We start from the raw sequence: 22,668 nt of genomic DNA on the forward strand, positions 1-22,668 counted from the left end.
GTTCCCGGAATTCCGACCAGGTCCGAACGCTTCTTGTTGGATCCCAAAAAGTCCTTCTTGTGCCGCGAGTCACTCGCTGGCCAAAGCCCCACAACAGGAGCTGCTATTACAGTTAGCATTAATGGTAAGTCTCGTCTTTTTACCTTCATTATTCCTACATCAGGAATCAGAATAGTTTTATTGCCATTGTTTGAGAACGGGTTCACAAACTAGGAATTTTTCTTGGTGCAAACGTGCGACATAAAACACATATAACACATATTTGGTATAAAAAGAGCTGTGACTGAGCTATCAGATAGACTTAGAAGGGATTCAAGGAATTCAAGGAGCTGCTGTAGGAGTTCTTGTTCATTTGCCTGATGGCCGAGGGGAAAAAAACTGTTCAGGTGGCGGGAGGTGTGGGTCTGGATGGAGCGTAGTCTCCTGCCTGAGGGGAGAGGGGAGAATAGTGTGTGTCCAGGGTGAGAAGAGTCAGCTGTGATCCGACCCACACGCCTCCTGGTCCTGGAGGAGAACAAGTCCTGGAGGGATGGGAGCTTGCAGCCAATCACCTTCTCCGCAGCACGTACGATGCGTTGCAGTCTATTCTTATCCTGGACTGTGGCGCCGGGGAACCACACTGTGATGGAGGAGGTCAGGATGGACTCTATGATGGCTGAGTAAAACTGCACCAGCATCTCGGTCGGCACCTTAAGTTTCCTCAGCTGCCGCAGGAAGTACATCCTCTGCTGGGCCTTCTTGATGAGGGAGCTGATGGTCAGCTCCCACTTGAGGTCCTGGGTGATGGTGGTGCCCAAGAAACGGAAGGAGTCCACAATGGGGACGGGGGTGGGAGAGTCAATCAGGGTGAGGGGGGATGGTGGGGCTGTGACTTTCCTGAAGTCCATGATCATCTCCACTGTTTTCTGGGCGTTCAGCTCCAGGTTATTGAGGCTGCACCAGGACGTCAGCCGGTCTACCTCTCTCCTGTAGGCGGACTCATCGCCATTCGAGATGAGCCCGATGAGGGTGGTGTCATCCGCAAACTTGAGCAGTTTTACGGATTGGTGACTGGAGGTGCAGCAGTTTGTATACAGGGAGAAGAGCCAGGGGGAGAGTACACAGCCCTGAGGAGTACCAGTGTTTGTGGTTCGACTGTCCGAGACAATCTTCCCCAGCCTTACGTGCTGTCTTTGGTCTGTCAGGAAGTCATTAATCCAACTGCAGAGGGAGTCGGGCACGCTGAGCTGGTAGAGCTTGTCTCGTAGCAGTCCAGGGAGGATGGTGTTGAAGGCAGAGCTGAAGTCCACAAACAGGATCCTAGCGTAGGTTCCTGGGGAGTCCAGATGCTCCAGGATGAAGTGGAGGGCCAGGTTCACTGCATCATCCACAGACCTGTTGGCTCTGTAGGCGAACTGCAGTGGGTCCAGGAGGGGGGCGGTGATGTCCTTGAGGTGAGGCAGGACCAAGCGCTCAAAGGACTTCATGACCACAGACGTCAGCGCGACCGGCCTGTAGTCATTTAGTCCTGTGATCCGTGCTTTCTTGGGGACAGGGACAATGGTAGAGGTCTTAAAGCAGGACGGCACGCGGCATAGCTCCAGAGAGGTGTTAAAAATGTCAGTGAAGACAGGAGCCAGCTGGTCCGCACAGTGTCTGAGAGTGGAGGGGGAGACACCATCCGGCCCGGGGGCCTTCCGCGTATTCAGCTTCAAGAACTGCCGGCGTACATTCTCTTCTTTAATGGAGAGGGTCTTTACAGTCTTATTGTGTTTTTGGAGTCCTGTGATGTCATTGGAGTCCTTTGAGTCCTTTAACTCCTTTAATGATGTGCTGGCATTGGTGGGGAGGGTGATGGTGGGGGGAGCATGGCTTTGATGAGCTGAAGGCCGTTCATGATCCCAAAAAGTCCTTCTTGTGCCGCGAGTCACTCGCTGGCCAAAGCCCCACAACAGGAGCTGCTATTACAGTTAGCATTAATGGTAAGTCTCGTCTTTTTACCTTCATTATTCCTACATGGCGGGACTCGTCGTGGCAGGTGAGGTGCACCTGTCAATCACAGGACACGCACATTATGGACACTTTCAGTGAGCATAGCGTGTTTTATTACACCATAGAGGGGTTCGGATATATACTTTTTTTTTACATTTCCCACAAGTTACGCTCCAAAAGTCATAGACATCTTATGGGTTCTTCGCCAGGTGTTCTTTGGCCGCCCTGGCTTACGTTTTCCCGGTGGTGTCCATCTTAACGCTGCCTTTGGTATCCTCTCGTTGTCCGGTTTTCGAAAATAGCTAGCTAGGCTATAGACTATATAGTATATACCGCATGTTATTTTTGTACAACAACTTCAGCTGTCGAACGTTATAAGGTACAAATTCAACAAGTACAACATTAGCACGGACGGTACAGCCAAGTTGTGGTTAAGAAGGTGGATTTTTGTTCCTTATATTTACCAGAAACGACCCGGGACTTTGGGGGACTCCAGTGAGAACCGTCCTCGTTTTCCCAGTGTAAAGCTGCGAGCCATTTGTCTCGTCTCTGTGGGCTTTTATCACGCTTTGGCAGAACAAAATACCACCTTTGTTTTCCCTGTTTCCAGTTGTGGTTAGCACAACCAAAAACAACACAGTTTTTCGGCATTTTGGAGGCAGAATGACGGGTTTAACCAGCGTAGGTCGACAGGTTAAAGAGTAATGGCAACGGTTTGTTTTCAACGTCAGTCTGGTTGCTATGGCTCGAAGAACCCGTATGTAGCTCAGTTGCCCGGATGTCGGCCCTCACCCATAAGGATACGCAGCATCGAGCGCTACTGCCTACTAGCGCTGACGAGACGCGGGGCCGCCATCTTGGAGTGGTGATCCGCTCCACTCAGTACAATACATTTGGCAGGAGCAATGAACTGTCAGCGCATTTAATTAATCTTACCTCACTGAATACTAGAGATGTCCGATAATGGCTTTTTTTGCCGATATTCCGATATTGTCCAACTCTTAATTACCGATTCCGATATCAACCGATACCGATACATACAGTCGTGGAATTAACACATTATTATTCCTAATTTTGTTGTGATGCCCCGCTGGATGCATTAAACAATATAACAAGGTTTTCCAAAATAAATCAACTCAAGTTATGGAAAAAAATGCCAACATGGCACTGACATATTTATTATTGTAGTCACAAAGTGCATTATTTTTTTAACATGCCTCAAAACAGCAGCTTGGAATTTGGGACATGCTCTCCCTGAGAGAGCATGAGGAGGTGGGGGCAGGGGGTGTATATTGTAGTGTCCCGGAAGAGTTAGTGCTGCAAGGGGTTCTGGGTATTTGTTCTGTTGTGTTACGGTGCGGATGTTCTCACGATTGTTTGGTGTGGGTTCACAGTGTGGCGCATATTTGTAACCGTTAAAGTTGTTTATACATCCACCCTCAGTGTGACCTGTATGGCTGTTGACCAAGTGTGCCTTGCATTCACTTATGTGTGTGAAAAGCTGTAGATATTATGTGACTGAGGCGGCACGCAAAGGTGGTGCATTTAAGGTTTATTGGTGCTCTGTATTTCTCCCTACGTCTGTGTACACCGCGGCGTTTTAAAAAGTCATACATTTTACTTTTTGAAACCGATACAGATAATTTTGAAACCCATCCGTCCATCCATTGATCCATCATCTACCGCTTGAAACCGATACCGATAATTTCCGATATTACATTTTAAAGCATTTATCGGACGATAATATCGGCAGTCCGATATTATCGGACATCTCTACTGAATACCACTGTTTTTAACGTGTTTTTTTGTCATACGTGTAGCTATGATAAAGGACACATGTTTTCGCGTGTTTTCTTATTCATAGTTTGCTTAACAGCGATAGAATATTCTTATAGCTATAAATGACAAGACGTCCGAGATCAAAACGGGGAATATAATCCCAGAGAAGGGGGAAAAAAACGGTCAGCTATTTTTAAATTCAAGAAACAATATGATTAGATTTAGGGATGTCCCGATCCAGGTTTTTGCACTTCCGATCCGATACTGATGTTGTTTTTGCACTTCCGATCCGATACCGATACTGGCCTATCCGAGCATGTATTAAAATGTAAAGTTTTTTAGCCTACTTAGTTGTCAGATTCATGTTGAAAAGGGTTTGAGTACTCTTAATAACAACTAGCCAGCTGAATTAGGTGAGTTTGAATAATACACAATGGTTGGTAACAAGAAACTGACCTGTTTATTCAAGGATAAACACAAAATAGACAAAAATATACATGACAAACAGAAAGGGCATCATTGAACAGTAAAAAAGTGAACAGTATAAAGTGCAAATAATGCTGTAAACATTACTAAAAAAAGCAAAACACACAAACAACCTGAGTGGGATAAAATGTCTATAACTCAGCATCAATACTTGCTCTTGAAAAACTTAAAAAAATATATATCTACACACTCCCTTCAATTGTTGTCGTCGTGTCCCCCCCCCCCCCCCCCCCAGTCTGAGCATAGTGGCATAATGGGTGGTGATGTGTTGGATGGTGCGTCGAAAGCCCACTTTACTCACGAGAGATAAGGGCTCATCATCCAGAATTATTTCCTCGGCAATGACTCTAGTTATCCCCTGGGCCGCATACTGAACATACTGTTCAGTGGCAGTATGTCACGCTTCGCGAACGTTTCTGTCAGAGTTAGTTGGGTAGGACCTTTCTTTTTCTTTTCGTCAGTTTACTTCAGAAATTCTTCATATTCTTTAATGGTGGTATTTCGCTAAATGCTTGATCAGATTTGTTGTATTAAAATGTCTTACAACTTTACCACCACGCTTGACTTTATTGTGGCATGTTTTGCACTCCACCTCCTCATCTTTTTCGTTTTGTAGGGTAAAATAATCCCACACAGGTGACATTTTTACCGGTAACTTCCGCTCGCCTTTCGGAACCATGAACCGGCATCCGCTTCCGGTTAGGACACAGACCTGTGGATGTGTTGAAGGTATGCTGGAAAATGCGGAACGGAAATTAGGGAGCAGCAGAAAAGTGGAATGTATTATTTAAATCGGTGCGTTAGAAAACACGGACCAGAGTTTTTTAAAAAACTGGATCTGCATCAGCATTTTCCCATGCCTTGCCGATACGCATTTATTGGCAAATATCGGCGGCCGATCCGATCCAAATATCGGATCGGGACAACCCTAATTAGGTTATATATACAGTACATGCGTATATCCTACATAAACAATGTATTAATACATTAGATATCTATATATCTTAGGGACCTATTGACTGTATCTCTGTTGCTGCAGCAGCAGAGAGTTTATTCTGTCTTGACACTTTGTATTGATATTTTCTATTACATTCTTCTCTTAAAGGCCTACTGAAATGACATTTTTTTATTCAAACGGGGATAGCAGATCTATTCTATGTGTCATACTTGATCATTTTGCGATATTGCCATATTTTTGCTGAAAGGATTTAGTAGAGAACAACGACGATAAAGATCGCAACTTTTGGTATCTGACAAAAAAAAGCCTTGCCCCTACCGGAAGTAGCGTGACGTAGTCAGTTGAATATTTCCGCAAAGTTCCCTATTGTTTACAGTGATGGCGGCCAGAAGTGAGAGCGATTCGGACCGAGAAAGCGACAATTTCCCCATTAATTTGAGCGAGGATGAAAGATTTGTGGATGAGTAAAGTGCAAGTGAAGGACTAGTGGGGAGTGGAAGCGATTCAGATAGGGAAGATGCTGTGAGAGCCGGAGGTGACCTGATATTCAGCTGGGAATGACTACAACAGTAAATAAACACAAGACATATATATACTCTATTAGCCACAACACAACCAGGCTTATATTTAATATGCCACAAATTAATCCCGCATAAAAACACCTAGGTGTTTGTTATGCTAGCTCCTAGCTCCCGTCCATATAACCCGCCAATACAATTCAAACACCTGCACAACACACACAATCACTCAGCCCAAAGGACCGTTCACCTAACCCAAGGTTCATAAAGCTTATATATTTACCCAAAGTTACGTACGTGACGCGCACGTACGGGCAAGCGATCAAATGTTTGTAAGCGCAGCTGCGTACTCACGGTAGCACGTCTGCGTCTGTGTATCCAAATCAGAGTAATCCTGGTAAGAGTCTGTGTTGTCCCAGTTCTCTACAGGAGTCTGCGTATGGAAGTCAAAGTCCTCCTGCTAAGAGTCTCTGTTGTCCGAGTTCTTCGATCTTGACTGCATCTTTCGGGAATGTAAACAATGAAACGTGTTGTGTTGCTGCTGACTTCCCTCGCAAAATACTCCGCTTCGCACCGACAACTTTCTTCTTTGCTTGCTCAGCTTCTTTCTCCATAATGCAATGAACAAATTGCAACCGATTCACCAACACAGATGTCCAGAATACTGTGGAATAATGAGATGAAAACAGAGCTATTTTGTACTGGCTTCAATGGGGGATCCATACCTCTGTTTCACTGGCTACGTCACGCGCATACGTCATCATCCAAAGGAGTTTTCAACCGGAAGTTTAGCGGGAAATTTCAAATTGCACTTTATAAGTTAACCCGGCCGTATTGGCAAGTGTTGCAATGTTAAGATTTCATCATTGATATATAAACTATCAGACTGCGTGGTCGCTAGTAGTGGGTTTCAGTAGGCCTTTAAATGATAATGTTTACAGTGATTGTTTTATATGTATTTTTTATGTATGTCGCATTGGATAAAAGCGTCTGCCAAATACTTAAACATAAACATATATAAACACCTGAAAGTCTTTATATCAGCTAAAACCACCAATCTGTTTCACTGGATTCAAAATAAAACCAAATTCTGTATTCAAGTATGACCTTTCTAATTTAATTAATTTCATTATGGTCATACTCTTGTTTGCTAGCGGCTACGATTTCAGTATTATTGAAGATCTTTGCTCCTTCTCAACTCTGTGGTAATATTCTTTTTCACAAAATACAACTAATAGTACGTTAATGTTAAATACTTACTTATGAAAAGTAATCCCCCGATTCTTATTTTCAACAGTCCGCTCATTTGAGCAGGAAAACGCTGAACACCATCTTTGTTTTCTACCTGTCAACTGTCAGTTTAGGCTGCTCGCCGACTCCTCATCACCACTTCAAGATGGCGGCCCAATTTGTCGCGTCACAGCAGCCAATGCTGCGTCTACTTATAAGATGTCTATGGGTTCGGATGTATACATTTTTTACATTTCCCACAATGCATTGCCGGTATCCATATTGAAGGGCGGAAGTTACGTTCCAAAAGTGATTGATTCCGGGCGGCGTTCAGTTAACCATTTATGTTGATCATGCTGACGATGTGTGCTATTTCCCACTATCACAATTGAGTGGTAAGAAATAAAAGTCGCTTTTATCGAATTCTTATGGTTATTTATGGGCGGGGAAACTACTAAAAAGAAGTAAACGGCGTGGATAATCTACCGAGGTTTGACGTGCTGACTTGTTTATTTCAGGTAATTAAGACTTGGACTTAGACTTCCTTTTATTCTCATTCAAATCTGACATTTACAGTACAGATAAGAACAACATTTGGTTGCATTACCTCGTTGTAGTGCAGGATAAAAGAGAAATGTGGTGCAGACATCAATAGTAAATAGATTACTGTACAGATAAATATATTGCACGTTTGCGTATTTTATTTGTTATGTAATTCTGTGCTACTTAAACAGTTTATTTTCTGTGCTGTTAATACCATCTTGACTAACTAGGTTAATAAAAGTGCCACTGACAAAAATTAATTTATTTTTATGTATATTTTCACCGGGAAATACACTATATAGCCAAAAAGTATTTGGCCACCTGTCTTGACTCACATATGAACTTGAAGTGCCATCCCATTCCTAACCCATAGGGTTCAATATGATGTCAGTCCACCTTTTGCAGCTATTACAGCTTCAACTCTTCTGGGAAGGCTGTCCACAAGGTTGCGGAGTGTGCTTATAGGAATTTTCCACCATTCTTCCAAAAGCGCATTGGTGAGGTCACACACTGATGTTGGTGGAGAAGGCCTGGCTCTCAGTCTCTGTTCTAATTCATCCCAAAGGTGTTCTATCGGGTTCAGGTCAGGACTCTGTGCAGGCCAGTCAAGTTCATCCACACCAGACTCTGTCATCCATGTCTTTATGGACCTTGCTTTGTGCACTGGTGCACAGTCATGTAGGAAGAGGAAGGGGCCCGCTCCAAACTGTTCCCACAAGGTTGGGAGCATGGAATTGTCCAAAATGTTTTGGTATCCTGGAGCATTCAAAGTTCCTTTCACTGGAACTAAGGGACCAAGCCCAACTCCTGAAAAATAACCCCACACCATAATTCCTCCTCCACCAAATTTCACACTCTGCACAATGCAGTCCGAAATGTAGCGTTCTCCTGGCAACCTCCAAACCCAGACTCGTCCATCAGATTGCCAGATGTATGGCTTAGATGCAGCTGCTCGGCCATGGAAACCCATTTCATGAAGCTCTCTGCGTACTGTACGTGGGCTAACTGGAAGGTCACATGAAGTTTGGAGCTCTGTAGCAACTGACTGTGCAGAAAGTCTTTGCACTATGCGCTTCAGCATCCGCTGACCCCTCTCTGTCAGTTTACATGGCTTACCACTTCATGGCTGAGTTGCTGTTGTTCCCAAACTCTTCCATTTTCTTACAATAAAGCCGACCGTTGACTTTGGAATATTTAGGAGCGAGGAAACTTCACGACTGGATTTGTTGCACAGGTGGCATCCTATGACCGTTCCACGCTGGAAATCACTGAGAGCGGCCCATTCTTTTACTAATGTTTGTAGAAACAGTCTCCATGCCTAAGTGCTTGATTTTATACAAGTGACTGGGACAGCTGATTGTCATCATTTGGATGGGTGGCCAAATACTTTTTGGCAATATATTGTATATCGAGATATATATCAAATATCGAGTTTAAGTAAAAATATATTGAGATGTACTTTTTCCTCCATATTGCCCAGCCCTAACCTCAAGTGACGCAGATAGGATTTTCTTTTGCCAGTCTAAACGCTCCAAAGCACTTCAAATCTGATCTTTTGGCATCATTGGAATCTGATCTTCTCAAATGTGACTTCAGTTTAAAAAAAAAAAAAAAAAGGGACTTATTGATCAGCTTTGGGTGAGCTACGTCACAGCCCGCCAGTGGAAGTGGATATTTCACCACAACACCCGGTTTCAGTGAGCAAAGTCTTTTTTAGACGGCCAAACTTTTGGTGCATTACTTGTCAACCGTGCACACATAATACAAAATACATTAATATGTATTTTGAGTCTGAAGAAATGGCGATTTTTAGCTGGCTCACGTAGATCCACGTACTCGTCCACAGGATTTGGGACTCTCGTGTCAGGATGTCTCCTAAAACATGGCTTCTCTTCTCGCTTGCAGCCCGCTCAAAGGTGCGTTTGTTCCACACGGAGGCGACCTCCCCAGGAGACCAGTGATTGGCCGTGTGTCCCTCGCTGCGGCTTAGGATAGGCTCCGCCCCCTCTGACCTTGGCGGTTCCATACGAGCAGTTGAAGATGGTTGTTCAATACTTGGATTGTGCTGCAATAAAGTCTGCTTTAATGTGATTTATAGTAGTCATATTTTCTTTCCACGGTAGCAAACACTTTGCTACCGTATCTACCTGCAGGGCGGGGGAGGGGCATGACTACATGTCATTTGTACGATTATTTCTTCAATCAATTAATGTACCTTTTTTTTTTTTTTTATATATATATATTAATCTGCAGATGTCATTTCCTTTCATATCTAAATATTATATTTTTGTTACATGCTGTTTGGTCGAGGATACAAAAGTAATTTAGAGTAATCCCTCGTTTATTGCTGTTAATTGGTTCTGGTCATTACCTTTTGAATTTGAAATGATTTCATTTAAATCAAATATTTCCCTCGTTGTAAACCAGTTTAACCACTGTAATCCAATATAGAGGCTGAACCAATCAGAAGCCACGATACTGAAGCTCTGATTGGTTTTTGAAAGGTATCGCAAGTGTTTTTTGTCCTGAAGTAAGCATAAACATGGCTAAATGAAGTACAAATACCAATACTACACTAGTAGAGAGCCTTAAATATGTCAATAATTCATAACATTGATTTGAGTGATTATTATTATTATTATATTTTTATAATAATTATTATTATTATATTTTTGAACAATGAGTATAAAAAAACCAATCCAACTAAAAATATTGGGGATCCAAAAAAAGCCTTAACTCATGCAAGTGTTAAAACTAAACACATATTTTTTACTTCAGATCTATCCGTCGGTTAGTAAGTTTTATTTTTTTCATTGAAAATATTTTTTATTGCGTAGACACAAAATATGCAATACACCCCCCGCCCCCAAATTTTTTTTTTTCAAAAGTCTAATATTTGATGTGAAGTAATTGGAGCCTTAAATATGTACAAAATGTGTAAAATGTATTTTGATTCATTATTTTTTGAGCAATGACAGATCAAAAATATCTAACTAAAATGATTGGGGATCCAAAAAGCCTCCACTCATGCAAGTGCTAAAACTAAACACTTTTTAAAATACATTTTTTACTTACAACACCTACATTTTCAGATCTATCCGTCGATTATTAGCTTTTGTTTATTTTTTTATTTTATGCAGTTTTTGTCACAGAATTTTTTTTTTTATTGTTGCAGACACACAAAATATGCAATATTTTTCCCCAAAAATATTTCAAAGTGTAATATTTGATATGAAGTAATTGGAGCCTTAAATAGGTCATAACAACATTGATTTTTATTGATTATTATTTTTTGATCAATGACAGATTTCAAAAATACAACTAAAATAAAAGGCTCCACTAATGCGAGTGTTAAAAATAAAACCTTTTATTAATTTTTTACTTTCAACTCTTAAATATTCAGATATATCCATTGATAACTATTTATTATTATAATTTTTATTTATTTTATTCAGTTTTTGTCATGATTTTTTTTTTCAGACACACAATGTGCAATATTTTCCCTCAAATTATTTCAAAGTGTAATATTTGATGTGAAGTAATTGGAGCCTTAAATAGGTCCATAATTCAAAACAATATTGATTTTCATTCATTATTATTTTTTGATCAATGACAGATGAAAAAAATCCAACTCAAATAAAAGGCTCCACTCATACGAGTGTTAAAAATAAACCCTTTTATTAATGTTTTACTTTCAACTCTTAAATATACAGATATATCCATCGATAACTACATTTTATTATTATCATTTTTATTTATTTTATTCAGTGTTTCTCTTTTTTTTTTTCAGACACACAAAATGTGCAATATTTTCCCTCCAAAATTATTTCAAAGTGTAATATTTGATGTGAAGTAATTGGAGCCTTAAATAGGTCAATAATTAATAACATTGATTTTCATTCATTATTATTTTTAAAGCAATGACAATTTTTTATTATTTTTTTAATCCAAGTAAAATTATTGGGTATTTTAAAAGGCTCCACTTATGTGTTAAAAAAAGTCACTTTTTATTTTTATCTTTTGTACTTTCAAGTCTTAAATCTTCTTCATATCTATCCGTCTATTATTAGCTTATTATTTTTTATTTTATGCAGTTTTTGTCATAGAAAATATTTTAAATTGCAGACACAAAATATGCAATATTTTCCCCCCAAAATTTTCAAAGAGTAATATTTGATGTGAAGTAATCAAAGTCTAAAATAATTCATAACAACATTGATACTGATTCATTATTATTTTTGAGCAATGACAGTTTTAAAGGAAAAAAAAACAGCCACCTTTGTTTTATTAGAGTCATAACATCTCACATGTTTGCTCTTTTATTCTACTTTTTGATGTTTTTTCTGTGATGGTGTTTTTAAAAAGCAAATGTTCCTGCACTTTGGACACTAATGAACTAGATATTCAAGCATTGAATAAAAATAAAACAAATATTAATATATGACTATTTTTTTTAATTTGTTATGACTGACCCCCTTTTGGGTCCCCGGGACCAAACTTGAGGGGGGCCTAAAGGTAAATAAAGATCTATGTGATAGCTTTAGAAATGACAAAGATGCTCTGATTTGGAAACGCCCTGTTTAAAAGCGTTGCTGTGGCGCAGACTAGCGGCAGGACAAGGTACTGCTGTGGCGCAGACTAGCGGCAGGACAAGGTACTGCTGTGGCGCAGACTAGCGGCAGGACAAGGTACTGCTGTGGCGCAGACTAGCGGCAGGACAAGATACTGCTGTGGCGCAGACTAGCGGCAGGACAAGATACTGCTGTGGCGCGGACTAGCGACAGGACAAGGTACTGCTGTGGCGCAGACTAGCGGCAAGACAAGGTACTGCAACACCCTGGCAGCTTTCCGCCATGACACTTCCGGGTTTCCCCGAGGGAAAAAAGTTTTCTCGCTGCTGCTGCCTGCCGCCTTCTACCGAAACCTTTTTAACTCCGTCTTTTCCCGTCCATGCACACTTTGGAAGTTTTATTACAATTAATATTCACTTGTTTGCTCCAGTCCTAGAATATGTCTGACAACAGAAGCGGCAACGGCGACGAAGAGAAACTTGAAGGTGCTGTGGGTGGTGAAGGTATGTATTATTTATGTCTTACTAAATAACTGTTTTATGTTCATATACCTCATTTATGTCTTACGAAATAACTTATTTATGTTTATATATCTTATTTGTCTTACTAAATAACTTATTTATGTTCATATACCTCATGTATGTCTTACTAAATAACTTATTTATGTCTATATATTTCATTTGTGTCTTACTAAATCACTTATTTGTTTATATGACTCATTTATATCTTACTAGATAACTTATTTGTTTATATATCTCATTTGTCTTACTAAAGACTCATTTATGTCTTACTAAAGACGTAATTATGTTTATATATCTAATTTGTCTTACTAAAGACTCATTTATGTTTATATATCTCATTTGTCTTACTAGAGACTTATTTATGTTTATAATACCTCATTTATGTCTTACTAAAGACGAAATTATGTTTATATATCTTATTTGTCTTACTAAATACTTATTTATGTTTATATACCTCATTTATATCTTACTAAAGACAAAATTATGTTTATATATCTCATTTATATCTTACTAAAGACGTAATTATGTTTATATATCTCATGTCTTACTAGAGACTTATTTATGTTTATATATATCATTTATATCTTACTAAAGACGTAATTATGTTTATATATCTCATGTCTTACTAGAGACTTATTTATGTTTGTATACCTAATTTGTATCTTACTAGACGAAATTATGTTTATATATCTCATTTGTCTTACTAAAGACTTATTTATGTTTATATACCTCATTTATATCTTACTAAAGACGTAATTATGTTTATATAGCTCATTTGTCTTACTAAAGACTTATATGCTTATATACCTTATTTATATCTTACTAAAGACGTAATTATGTTTATATAGCTCATTTGTCTTACTAAAGACTTATGCTTATATACCTCATGTATGTATTACTAAAGACGTTTTTATGTGTATGCATCTCATTTATGTCTTATTAAAAACTCATTTATGTTTATATGTAATTTGTCTTACTAAAGACTTATTTATGTTTATATACCTCATTTATATCTTACTAAAGACGTAATTATGTTTATATATCTAATTTGTCTTACTAAAAACTCATTTATGTTTATATATCTCATTTGTCTTACTAAAGACTTATTTATGTTTATATATCTCATTTATATCTTACTAAAGACGTAATTATGTTTATATATCTCATTTGTCTTACTAAAGACTCATTTATGTTTATATATCTCATTTATGTCTTACTAAAGACTTATTTATGTTTATATGTCTCATTTATGTCTTACTGAAGACGTATTTATGTTTATATACCTCATTTATATCTTACTAAAGACGTATTTATGTTTAGATATCACTTGTTTTACGAAAGACTTATTTATGTTTATATACCTCATTTATATATTTCTAAAGACTTATTTATGTTTATATACCTCATTTATATCTTACTAAAGACGTAATTTTTATATAGCTCATTTGTCTTACTAAAGACTTATTTATGCTTATATACCTCATGTATGTCTAACTAAAGACTTATTTATGTTTATATATCTCATTTATGTCTTACTAAAGACTTATTTATATATCTCATTTATGTCTCACTAAAGACTTATTTATGTTTACATATCTTATTTGTCTTACTAAAGAGTTATTTATGCTTATATACCTCATTTATGTCTTAAGACTTATTTATGTTTATATATCATTTATGTATTACTAAAGACTTATTTATGTTTATATATCTTACTAAAGACATTGATGTTTATATATCTCATGTATGTCTTACTAAATAACTTATTTATGTTTATATATCAGATTTATATATTACTAAAGACTTATTTTTGTTTATACATCTCATTTGTCTGACTAAAGACGTATTTATGTTTATACAGTATACCTAATTTCTATCTTACTAAAGACGTGATTATGTTTATACGTCTTGCTAAAGACTTATTTATGTGTATATATCCCATTTATATCTTCAGGTTTCGTATGGGTGCTTAAAAACCTTGAAAATGCTTGGATTTTAATGTTGTTTTCAAGGTTTGAAAAATGCTTGAATTTTGGGTGCGGTGCTTGTAAATGTTCATATTTCTCGGCAGTCTGACTCAATAGGCTAATTATAAAATGGAGAAAAAATAAAACAAGTTTCCTTAATAATGAAAGCTACACGCTTGATCTGTTGGCTTTGCACGAGCCCTTACATTAGGTTGTTGTCATGTATATACGGCTCTGTGTCGCCCCCAAGAGGACAGTGGTGCATCGCTCCATGTCGTTTTAATGAACATTGGATGGAAAATGACAAATACAAACTTTGGATCAAACGTGGACCAAATCCACGTGTAGCCTGCTGCAAAGTATGCAAAAAGGAAACCCAACATGGTTCGATTTATTTCGGTTGTCTATTTAACTTGTGTGAATCAATTCGTGCTGTGCGATGTCATTGAGTGCTGTAAGTAAGAAAAAGAACACAAATGGAGACACGTTTGCAAACACCAATGACATTAAATAGTCTACAGAAACACAGCTTCCTTTTCGATGCACCATTCAGTTAATGATAACTGCTGGTTCAATGTTAGGCTTAGGTTGTGGCAGATTTTCCGTATTTTTCCTACAGACAGCATTTGGTGACCTCAAACAACAAGGCCATGGATTGATTCACACTGGTTTTCGCCTTTTGAAGGGTACTGGGAAAACTGGAAAATTGATCTTGAAAGTCCTTCAGTGTTTCCCATAAACTGCCAAGATACCTGTGGCGGTGGGGGTGTGGCTATGGGCGTGGTCACCATGACATCATCGAGTAATTTGCATAATTTACTACAATGATATGATTTTCTCTAAAAAGGCTCAAAAAATGTATAGTTACTAATTAATAGTAACAGTTTTGTTTTAAACATCCATCCATCCATCCATTTTACAATATAATTACAACACTTTATGTACATATTTATATACAGATTTGAGCAATAAGTTATTCACTGAAATATATTTATTAATTGTGGTTCTTACAAAACATATATCTTATAAAATATAAAAGCTAAAATGTCTCTTAAAGCTCTGCCCCTTTAATTAGTGCATACTAAATAATTTAACTTTAGCCTACTACTACAACCATATTATTTACCAGCAACATAAAGTGAAACAGAGGCAGAGGTGTCCTGCCACAGTCAGTAACAAATAAACAGAAAACAGTAGTGGTGGTAGATAGACACAAAGCTTCATCAAACATCTGATCCACTGAACAAAGAGCTCCAAAAATCTTGATCCTACACTTCTCTTTTGTAAAGTAAATCTGAACAGCCGATATGGGCATCTGCATCAACTATATGATTTGCCTGAGAAGCTTGACAGGACACAACAATTTTTTTAAAAATTTGTATTTATTTTTTTAAATATTTTTTTTTTTGTGGCGGCCTTAATTCTTTCGTGGCGGGCCGCCACAAATAAATGAATGTGTGGGAAACACTGTCCTTAAAAAGAGCTTGAATTTGGCCATGGAAAAGGTGTACGAACCCTGTATCTTACTAACGACATATTTATGTTTATATATCTCATTTATGTCTTGCTATTGTCTTATTTATGTGTACATGTCTTACTAAAGACGTATTTATGTTTGTATATCATGTATGTCTTACTAAAGAACTTATTTATGTTTATATATCTGATTTAGAGCTGCAGCTATCGAATATTTTAGTAATCGAGTATGCTATCGAATATCCCGATCGATAAATCGAATAAATCATATTTTTGCTTAATTAAGGTTTAATTATACATGTTAAGATGTGCCCTCAATTATTGCGCTTGGCTTAATTATCTTTTATTTTCTAAATGCGTTTTTTCATTATTGAAGGCTGACACGCACAGCTGAAATGTGTCCGTGGTTGATTGTACTAATAAAAACAGGTGTGCTCACAGCCCTATGTGCTGTGTGGTGTGACCGCATAAACAAAGTTCTTGTCTCTTGTGCGTTTTTGATGATTATTATACGGAGCCGTTTAAAAAACGTTGTTTTCTCCTCGCAAATCCGCTGAGCTGTTTTCAACCTGCCAACAATACATAAACAATAAAAAAAAAGACACACCACTTAATAATAACGACAACAGTTTTACATTTTAAGAATGCAATACAGTTCATTGCATGCAAAATAGTAATCAATGTTCATTTAGCCATTATAACATGTTTGAGATGGAAACACAAATATATACAATTTGTTCAAAATTAGTATCAAAAATAAAACAAGAACCGTTTTCGTTACATCAAACATACAATGTGGATTACGTAGTGCCTTTAATACTGCATTAGAAATGTGCAACTTGATATTCAGAACCAATATGGCTGACAGGAACTTGGCACACAAGTGCTACCACTGTGAACAAGGACTTGGCACTCTTACATTCTACAGAGACGTTGGTGGGTGCAAGCTATCCAAGTACCATGTGGTTGCATGACTTGAATAACCCGAATAACTTTGCACGACTACTTTCGCGTGGTTACTAAAGAAAGGCTAATTGAACACGACAGCTCGGATAGCGTTGTTAGTTTTCAACGCCTTTTAGCGGCATTTGAGGACATCGCGGGAGTGAGAGAACACATCCCAGTTATCATAATGAATAACATTTATTTTAGAGATGTCCGATAATGGCTTTTTTGCCGATATTCCGATATTGTCCAACTCTTAATTACCGATTCCGATATCAACCGATATATACAGTAGTGGAATTAACACATTATTATGCCTAGTTTTGTTGTGATGCCCCGCTGGATGCATTAAACAATGTAACAAGGTTTTCCAAAATAAATCAACTCAAGTTGTGGAAAAAAATGCCAACATGGCACTGCCATATTTATTATTGAAGTCACAAAGTGCATTATTTTTTTTAACATGCCTCAAAACACACAGCTTGGAATTTGGGACATGCTCTCCCTGAGAGAGCATGAGGAGGTTGGAGGGGGCGGGTTTGAGGTGGAGGGGTAGGGAGTAGCGGGGGGTGTATATTGTAGCGTCCCGGAAGAGTTAGTGCTGCAAGGGGTTCTGGGTATTTGTCCTGTTGTGTTACGGTGCGGATGTTCTCCCGAAATGTGTTTGTCATTCTTGTTTGGTGTGGGTTCACAGTGTGGCGCATATTTGTAACAGTGTCAATGTTGTTTATACGGTCACCCTCAGTGTGACCTGTATGGCTGTTGACCAAGTATGCGTTGCATTCACTTGAGTGTGTGAAAAGCCGTAGATATAATGTGATTGGGCCGGCACGCAAAGGCAGCGCCTTTTAAGGTTTATTGACGCTCTGTACTTCTCCCTACGTCCGTGTACCATTACGTACAGCGGCGTATTAAAAAGTCATACATTTTACTTTTTGAAACCGATACGATACTTACATTTTAAAGCATTTATCGGCCGGTAATATCGGCAGTCCGAAATTATCGGACATCTCTAATTTATTTTACTAACACAATTCTTGCGTTTACATTTGATAATAGATGACTTACCTCGCCTCTGGACGTCCCTCAAATCGGATGCTTTCTCGACAGGTGCTCCCGCATCGAACTTGTGCTAATGCGAGCTCCACTTAGCAATGTTTGCACACGACTGCGTTTTCCTTCGATTTTAGTGTGAAGTGTTCCAACGCCTTAGACGACTTTCGTCGCTTCTTTAATTCCCTCGTTTTGCTACGGCTCTTGTCCACTGCTTTCTGCGGCGTCTGCCATTGCCAGTTATGTCGGCGAAAAAGTTTCCTAAACGCAAGCGTATTTAAAAGAGCGGTGTTGTGCAGTGCAGGGGGCGTATGATCTGTGACGTAAACACGCTGTGCAACACCTAAACGGTCCGTGCGAAACGTGAGCTTTGACTACTGTTTACTAAACGAGGCAACATGCCGTAAAAAAAACAACTTCACGCCTCGAGGCAGCGAAAATTCCTCTAATATATTTTGTAATCGAATTACTCGAGGAATCGTTTGAGTTCCAATCTGATTTATATCTTACTGAATACTTATTTATGCTTATATATCTGATTTATATCTTACTAAAGCAGTGTTTCCCCCAGAAAATGTGTTAGTTAAGGTGGTGTCTCTCCAAGGGAAGGGGGTGGGTGGGTGTAAGGATCGGTGTAACTCGGCCTGTCGCCATCACGTCTCCACCTGGTCGCTGCCACCACAGCCTGGGGGGGGGGGGGCATTGGACTACAGACTGCGGTGAAGTAGGCCGGCTTCGTCGCGTGAAGAAGCCTACAACTTTTGGTTGTGTTTTCCGCTCCATTTGCTGAATGGCGATATACGATATACAGGTATATCTCGATATTTTTTCCGTAAAGTAAAAACAAAACAGTCCTAGTTACCTGAGATACTAAGTATGTCATTATTATGACTTAGTAATTTACTAAGTCAAAAATAATGGCTTACTTAGTCAAAATAATGATTTACTGCAAGTAAGCGTTTCCAATAAGCGCTTGAAAATAAGAGTTAAAAGTGGGGCCACATGCTGACATATGTTCAACTCATTATGCTTGATTTATTACAGCATTTGGGAAGCCTGTAGTTGATTTTTATTATGTAAATGTTATATTTTTATCAACATATGATAGCAGGGACCCTGCCATTCAAAACTAGGCTGCTACATTACTTATGATTAATGTAACTATAGCTGACAAAATAGTACAATAGCAATAGGAGAGACTATTCATCCCTGAACACCATCATGTAGGCTTTATGATGCAGTTACATTATTATATCAACTTTAAGAGACAGCTTCTGGAAACTCTTCATTTAACATAATGTCCTTTTTTGCTGCTTCAACACAGCTCAATCAACACAGAAAAAGGTAAAGTGAAATAACTTAGTTGTTAACTGCAGGTCAATAATGCTTGTCTTTCTCTCAGACGGACAGGGCTTTGCTGTCCGTAACACACACCCACACACACCGCACAGTGAGCTAACGTTACGCTAAAAGCTAATTAGCCTGCACCTCAAGGACTGCGAGCGAGCTGAGCTGCCGCTTATGTTTCTAGAACGTCAACGGCCTCATAGTGATGTTACTAGTAGTTGACTTGGAAGTGTTTATTATAATTTGGGGAGAGTCCGCTGCCTTATGCTCACCTTTCTGCTCACTCCAACGAAGGAGCACTGACTCCATGCGCTCTGAATACGCACTGCTGATTGGCTTTTACCGCTCAGCGTGTAACCAATCAGATGGTTCTGTGGGTGGGACAATGCTGGGTGCTGCAGAGACGTACTGACAGAGGCAGAGGCAGAACTAAGCGGAGCAGCTTGTTAAGACTTTAGTTTAGGCGGTGGCTCTTTGTTGTTAAGGCGGCCGCCTTAACAACAAAGTGCTGCGGGAAACCGTGCTAAAGACTTGTTTATGTTTATATATCTGATTTACATCTTACTAAAGAGGTATTTATGTCTATATATCTCATATATCGGCACATATAGCGGTGCACTCTATAGTCCGGGAAATACGGTAAAATCGCATACTTCAGGGTTTCCCACACATTCATTTATTTGTGGCGGCCCGCCACGAAAGAATTACGTCCGCCACAAATAAAAAGAATTAATTTATTATTATTTTTTTTTGGTCCTCTCCAGCTTCTCACAAATCATATACCGGTAGTTGATGTAGATGCCCATATCGGCTGTTCAGATTTACTTTACAAAAGAGAAGTGTAGGATACTTCTCTTGTTGCCTTATTTGTATTTGACTTTATTAAATGTATTTATATTAGAAACACAACATGTGTATATAACAAAGGGTGCAAAGTCTGCAGGCAGTAGGAAACACATGGTTAAGTGTAGGGAGTAAAACTGATGGCAGTCTAAAGTTCAAGATTTTTGGAGCTCTTTGTTCAGTGGATCAGATGTTTGATGAAGCTCTGTGTCTATCTACCACCACTACTGTTTTCTGTTTATTTGTTACTGACTGTGGCAGGACACCTCTGCCTCTGTTTCACTTTATGTTGCTGGTAAATAATATGGTTGTAGTAGTAGGCTAAAGTTAAATTATTTAGTATGCACTAATTAAAGGGGCAGAGCTTTGAGACATTTTAGCTTTTATATTTTATAAGATATATTTTTTGTAAGAACCACAATTAATAAATATATTTCAGTGAATAACTTATTGTTCAAATCTGTATATAAATATGTACATAAAGTGTTGTAATTATATTGTAAAATGGATGGATGGATGGACGTTTAAAACAAAACTGTTATTAATTAGTAAGTATACATTTTTTTTAGCCTTTTTAGAGAAAATCTAATCATTGTAGTAAATTATGCAAATTACTCGATGATGTCATGGTGACCACGCCCATAGCCACGCCCCCACCGCCACAGGTATCTTGGCAGTTTATGGGAAACACTGTACTTGTTCTCACAAAAACGACTGATTATGGTTATTCCTGAGCCGTGTCTTATATGGAATGGTTGGATTCCCTAAGATTGTAGGCCTGTTCTGTTTCTTGTCTCCAACATGCTAATCCAAGTGTTCACTCTATAGTCCGGGAAATAAGGTAAAATCGCATACTTGTTCACACAAAAACGACTGATAGTGCGATACGTGGATCTAACGTGGATATATTGAGATATTATGGTTATTCCTGAGCCATGTCTTGTATGGAATGGTTGGATTCCTTAAAATTGTAGGCCTGTTCTGTTTCTTGTGTTCCAAGTGTTCACTCTATAGTCCGGGAAATACGGTACAATCGCATACTTCTTCACACAAAAACGACTGATAGATCCACGTATCGCACTATCAGTCGTTTTTGTGTGAACAAGTATGCGATTTTACCGTATTTCCCGGACTATAGAGTGAACACTTGGATTAGCATGTTGGAGACAAGAAACAGAACATGCCTACAATCTTAGGGAATCCAACCATTCCATACAAGACATGGCTCAGGAATAACCATAATATCTCAATATATCCGCGTTAGATCCACGTATCGCACTAACGCGGATATATTGAGATATTATGGTTATTCCTGAGCCGTGTCTTGTATGGAATGGTTGGATTCCCTAAGATTGTAGCCCTGTTCTGTTTCTTGTCTCCAACATGCTAATCCAAATGTTGTATTGAACAGATGTCATTGATGATCCCATCCTGGAACAAGGAGCAGTTGTCCTGCGAGGGTGAGTGAGGGGCCACATTCAGTCAAATGGAAGGATGCGGGGCGGGCACTTTGACGTACATTAACGGTGCTAAGAGCAAACCAAAGTGCGCCAATGTATGCTAAGCTAGCTGGACAAAACAATCATGTTAGCTTTGTTTTAATAGGTCACAGGAAATTTGTGGAATATCTGATAACAAGGCCTGTCAAAAATAGCGATTATTCACAAAAATAGTGCATTAATCGTGTATATACACAGATTAATCACACAATTAATTTTTCTCCTTTCCAAACAATAACGTTGCGTTTGTGGCCAGGTCTTTTTTGGACTCATTGAAATTATGCAAGCAAGTAATGCTACTGCTAATACTTGTCATCATGATTGATCTAAATCTAAAAATGTGATTAATGTGATTCTTTTAAAGTCATTTGACAGCACTACTAATGAAATATCTTGATATTAACCTGCTAACCATGCTAACACGCGTCAAGTACCAAGTTATGTGACTATGACGCGTATGCTTTCAAAATTAGCTTGAAAAAGTTAGCATTCGAACAGTTAAGATGCGTCAAGTAACAAGTTGTATGAATATGAAGCGTATGCATGCAAAAGTAGCTTTAAAAAGATAGCATGCTAACAGTTAGAATGTGTCAATTACCAAGTTGTATGACTGAAGTGTATGCCTGCAAAATTATCTTTAAAAAGTTAGCATAACAATTAGCATGCGTCAAGTACAAAGTTATATGACTTTGAAGAGTATGCATGCCAAATTAACTTTAAAACGTTAGCGTGCTAACAATTAGCATGTGTCAAGTACCAGGTTATATGACTATGAAAGGTATGAATGCCAAATTAGCTTTAAAAAGTTAGCATGCTAACAATTAACATGTGTCAAGTACCAAGTTATGTCTATGAAAAGTATGTATGCAAAATTAGCTTTAAAAAGTTAGCATGTGTCAAGTACCAAGTTGTATGACTATGAAAGGTATGCATGCAAAGTTAGCTTAAAAGTTAGCATGCT

The 22,668-nt window shown here is 38.5% G+C and overlaps 1 protein-coding gene and 1 long non-coding RNA gene across 2 annotated transcripts in view; both read left to right on the forward strand.

Moving 5' to 3' along the window:
* Nucleotides 1-1,786: 1,786 nt before the first annotated feature.
* LOC133632751 (uncharacterized) lies at nt 1,787-9,576 on the forward strand. Its single transcript, XR_009821699.1, has 2 exons — nt 1,787-1,961; nt 9,391-9,576. It is a non-coding gene; the product is annotated as an uncharacterized LOC133632751 (long non-coding RNA).
* Nucleotides 9,577-12,312: 2,736 nt separating this feature from the next.
* Nucleotides 12,313-22,668, forward strand: part of zgc:153993 (uncharacterized protein LOC767645 homolog) — a 17,712-nt gene continuing 7,356 nt past the window's right edge. Inside the window, exons 1-2 of the mRNA XM_062025399.1 lie at nt 12,313-12,559; nt 21,620-21,668. Of these exons, the coding sequence (XP_061881383.1) occupies nt 12,496-12,559; nt 21,620-21,668 (113 nt within the window). The 5' untranslated portion in view covers nt 12,313-12,495. The remainder of the gene's footprint in view (nt 12,560-21,619; nt 21,669-22,668) is intronic.

Source organism: Entelurus aequoreus, linkage group LG17 (assembly GCF_033978785.1).
Source record: "Entelurus aequoreus isolate RoL-2023_Sb linkage group LG17, RoL_Eaeq_v1.1, whole genome shotgun sequence".
Taxonomy (NCBI): domain Eukaryota; kingdom Metazoa; phylum Chordata; class Actinopteri; order Syngnathiformes; family Syngnathidae; genus Entelurus; species Entelurus aequoreus.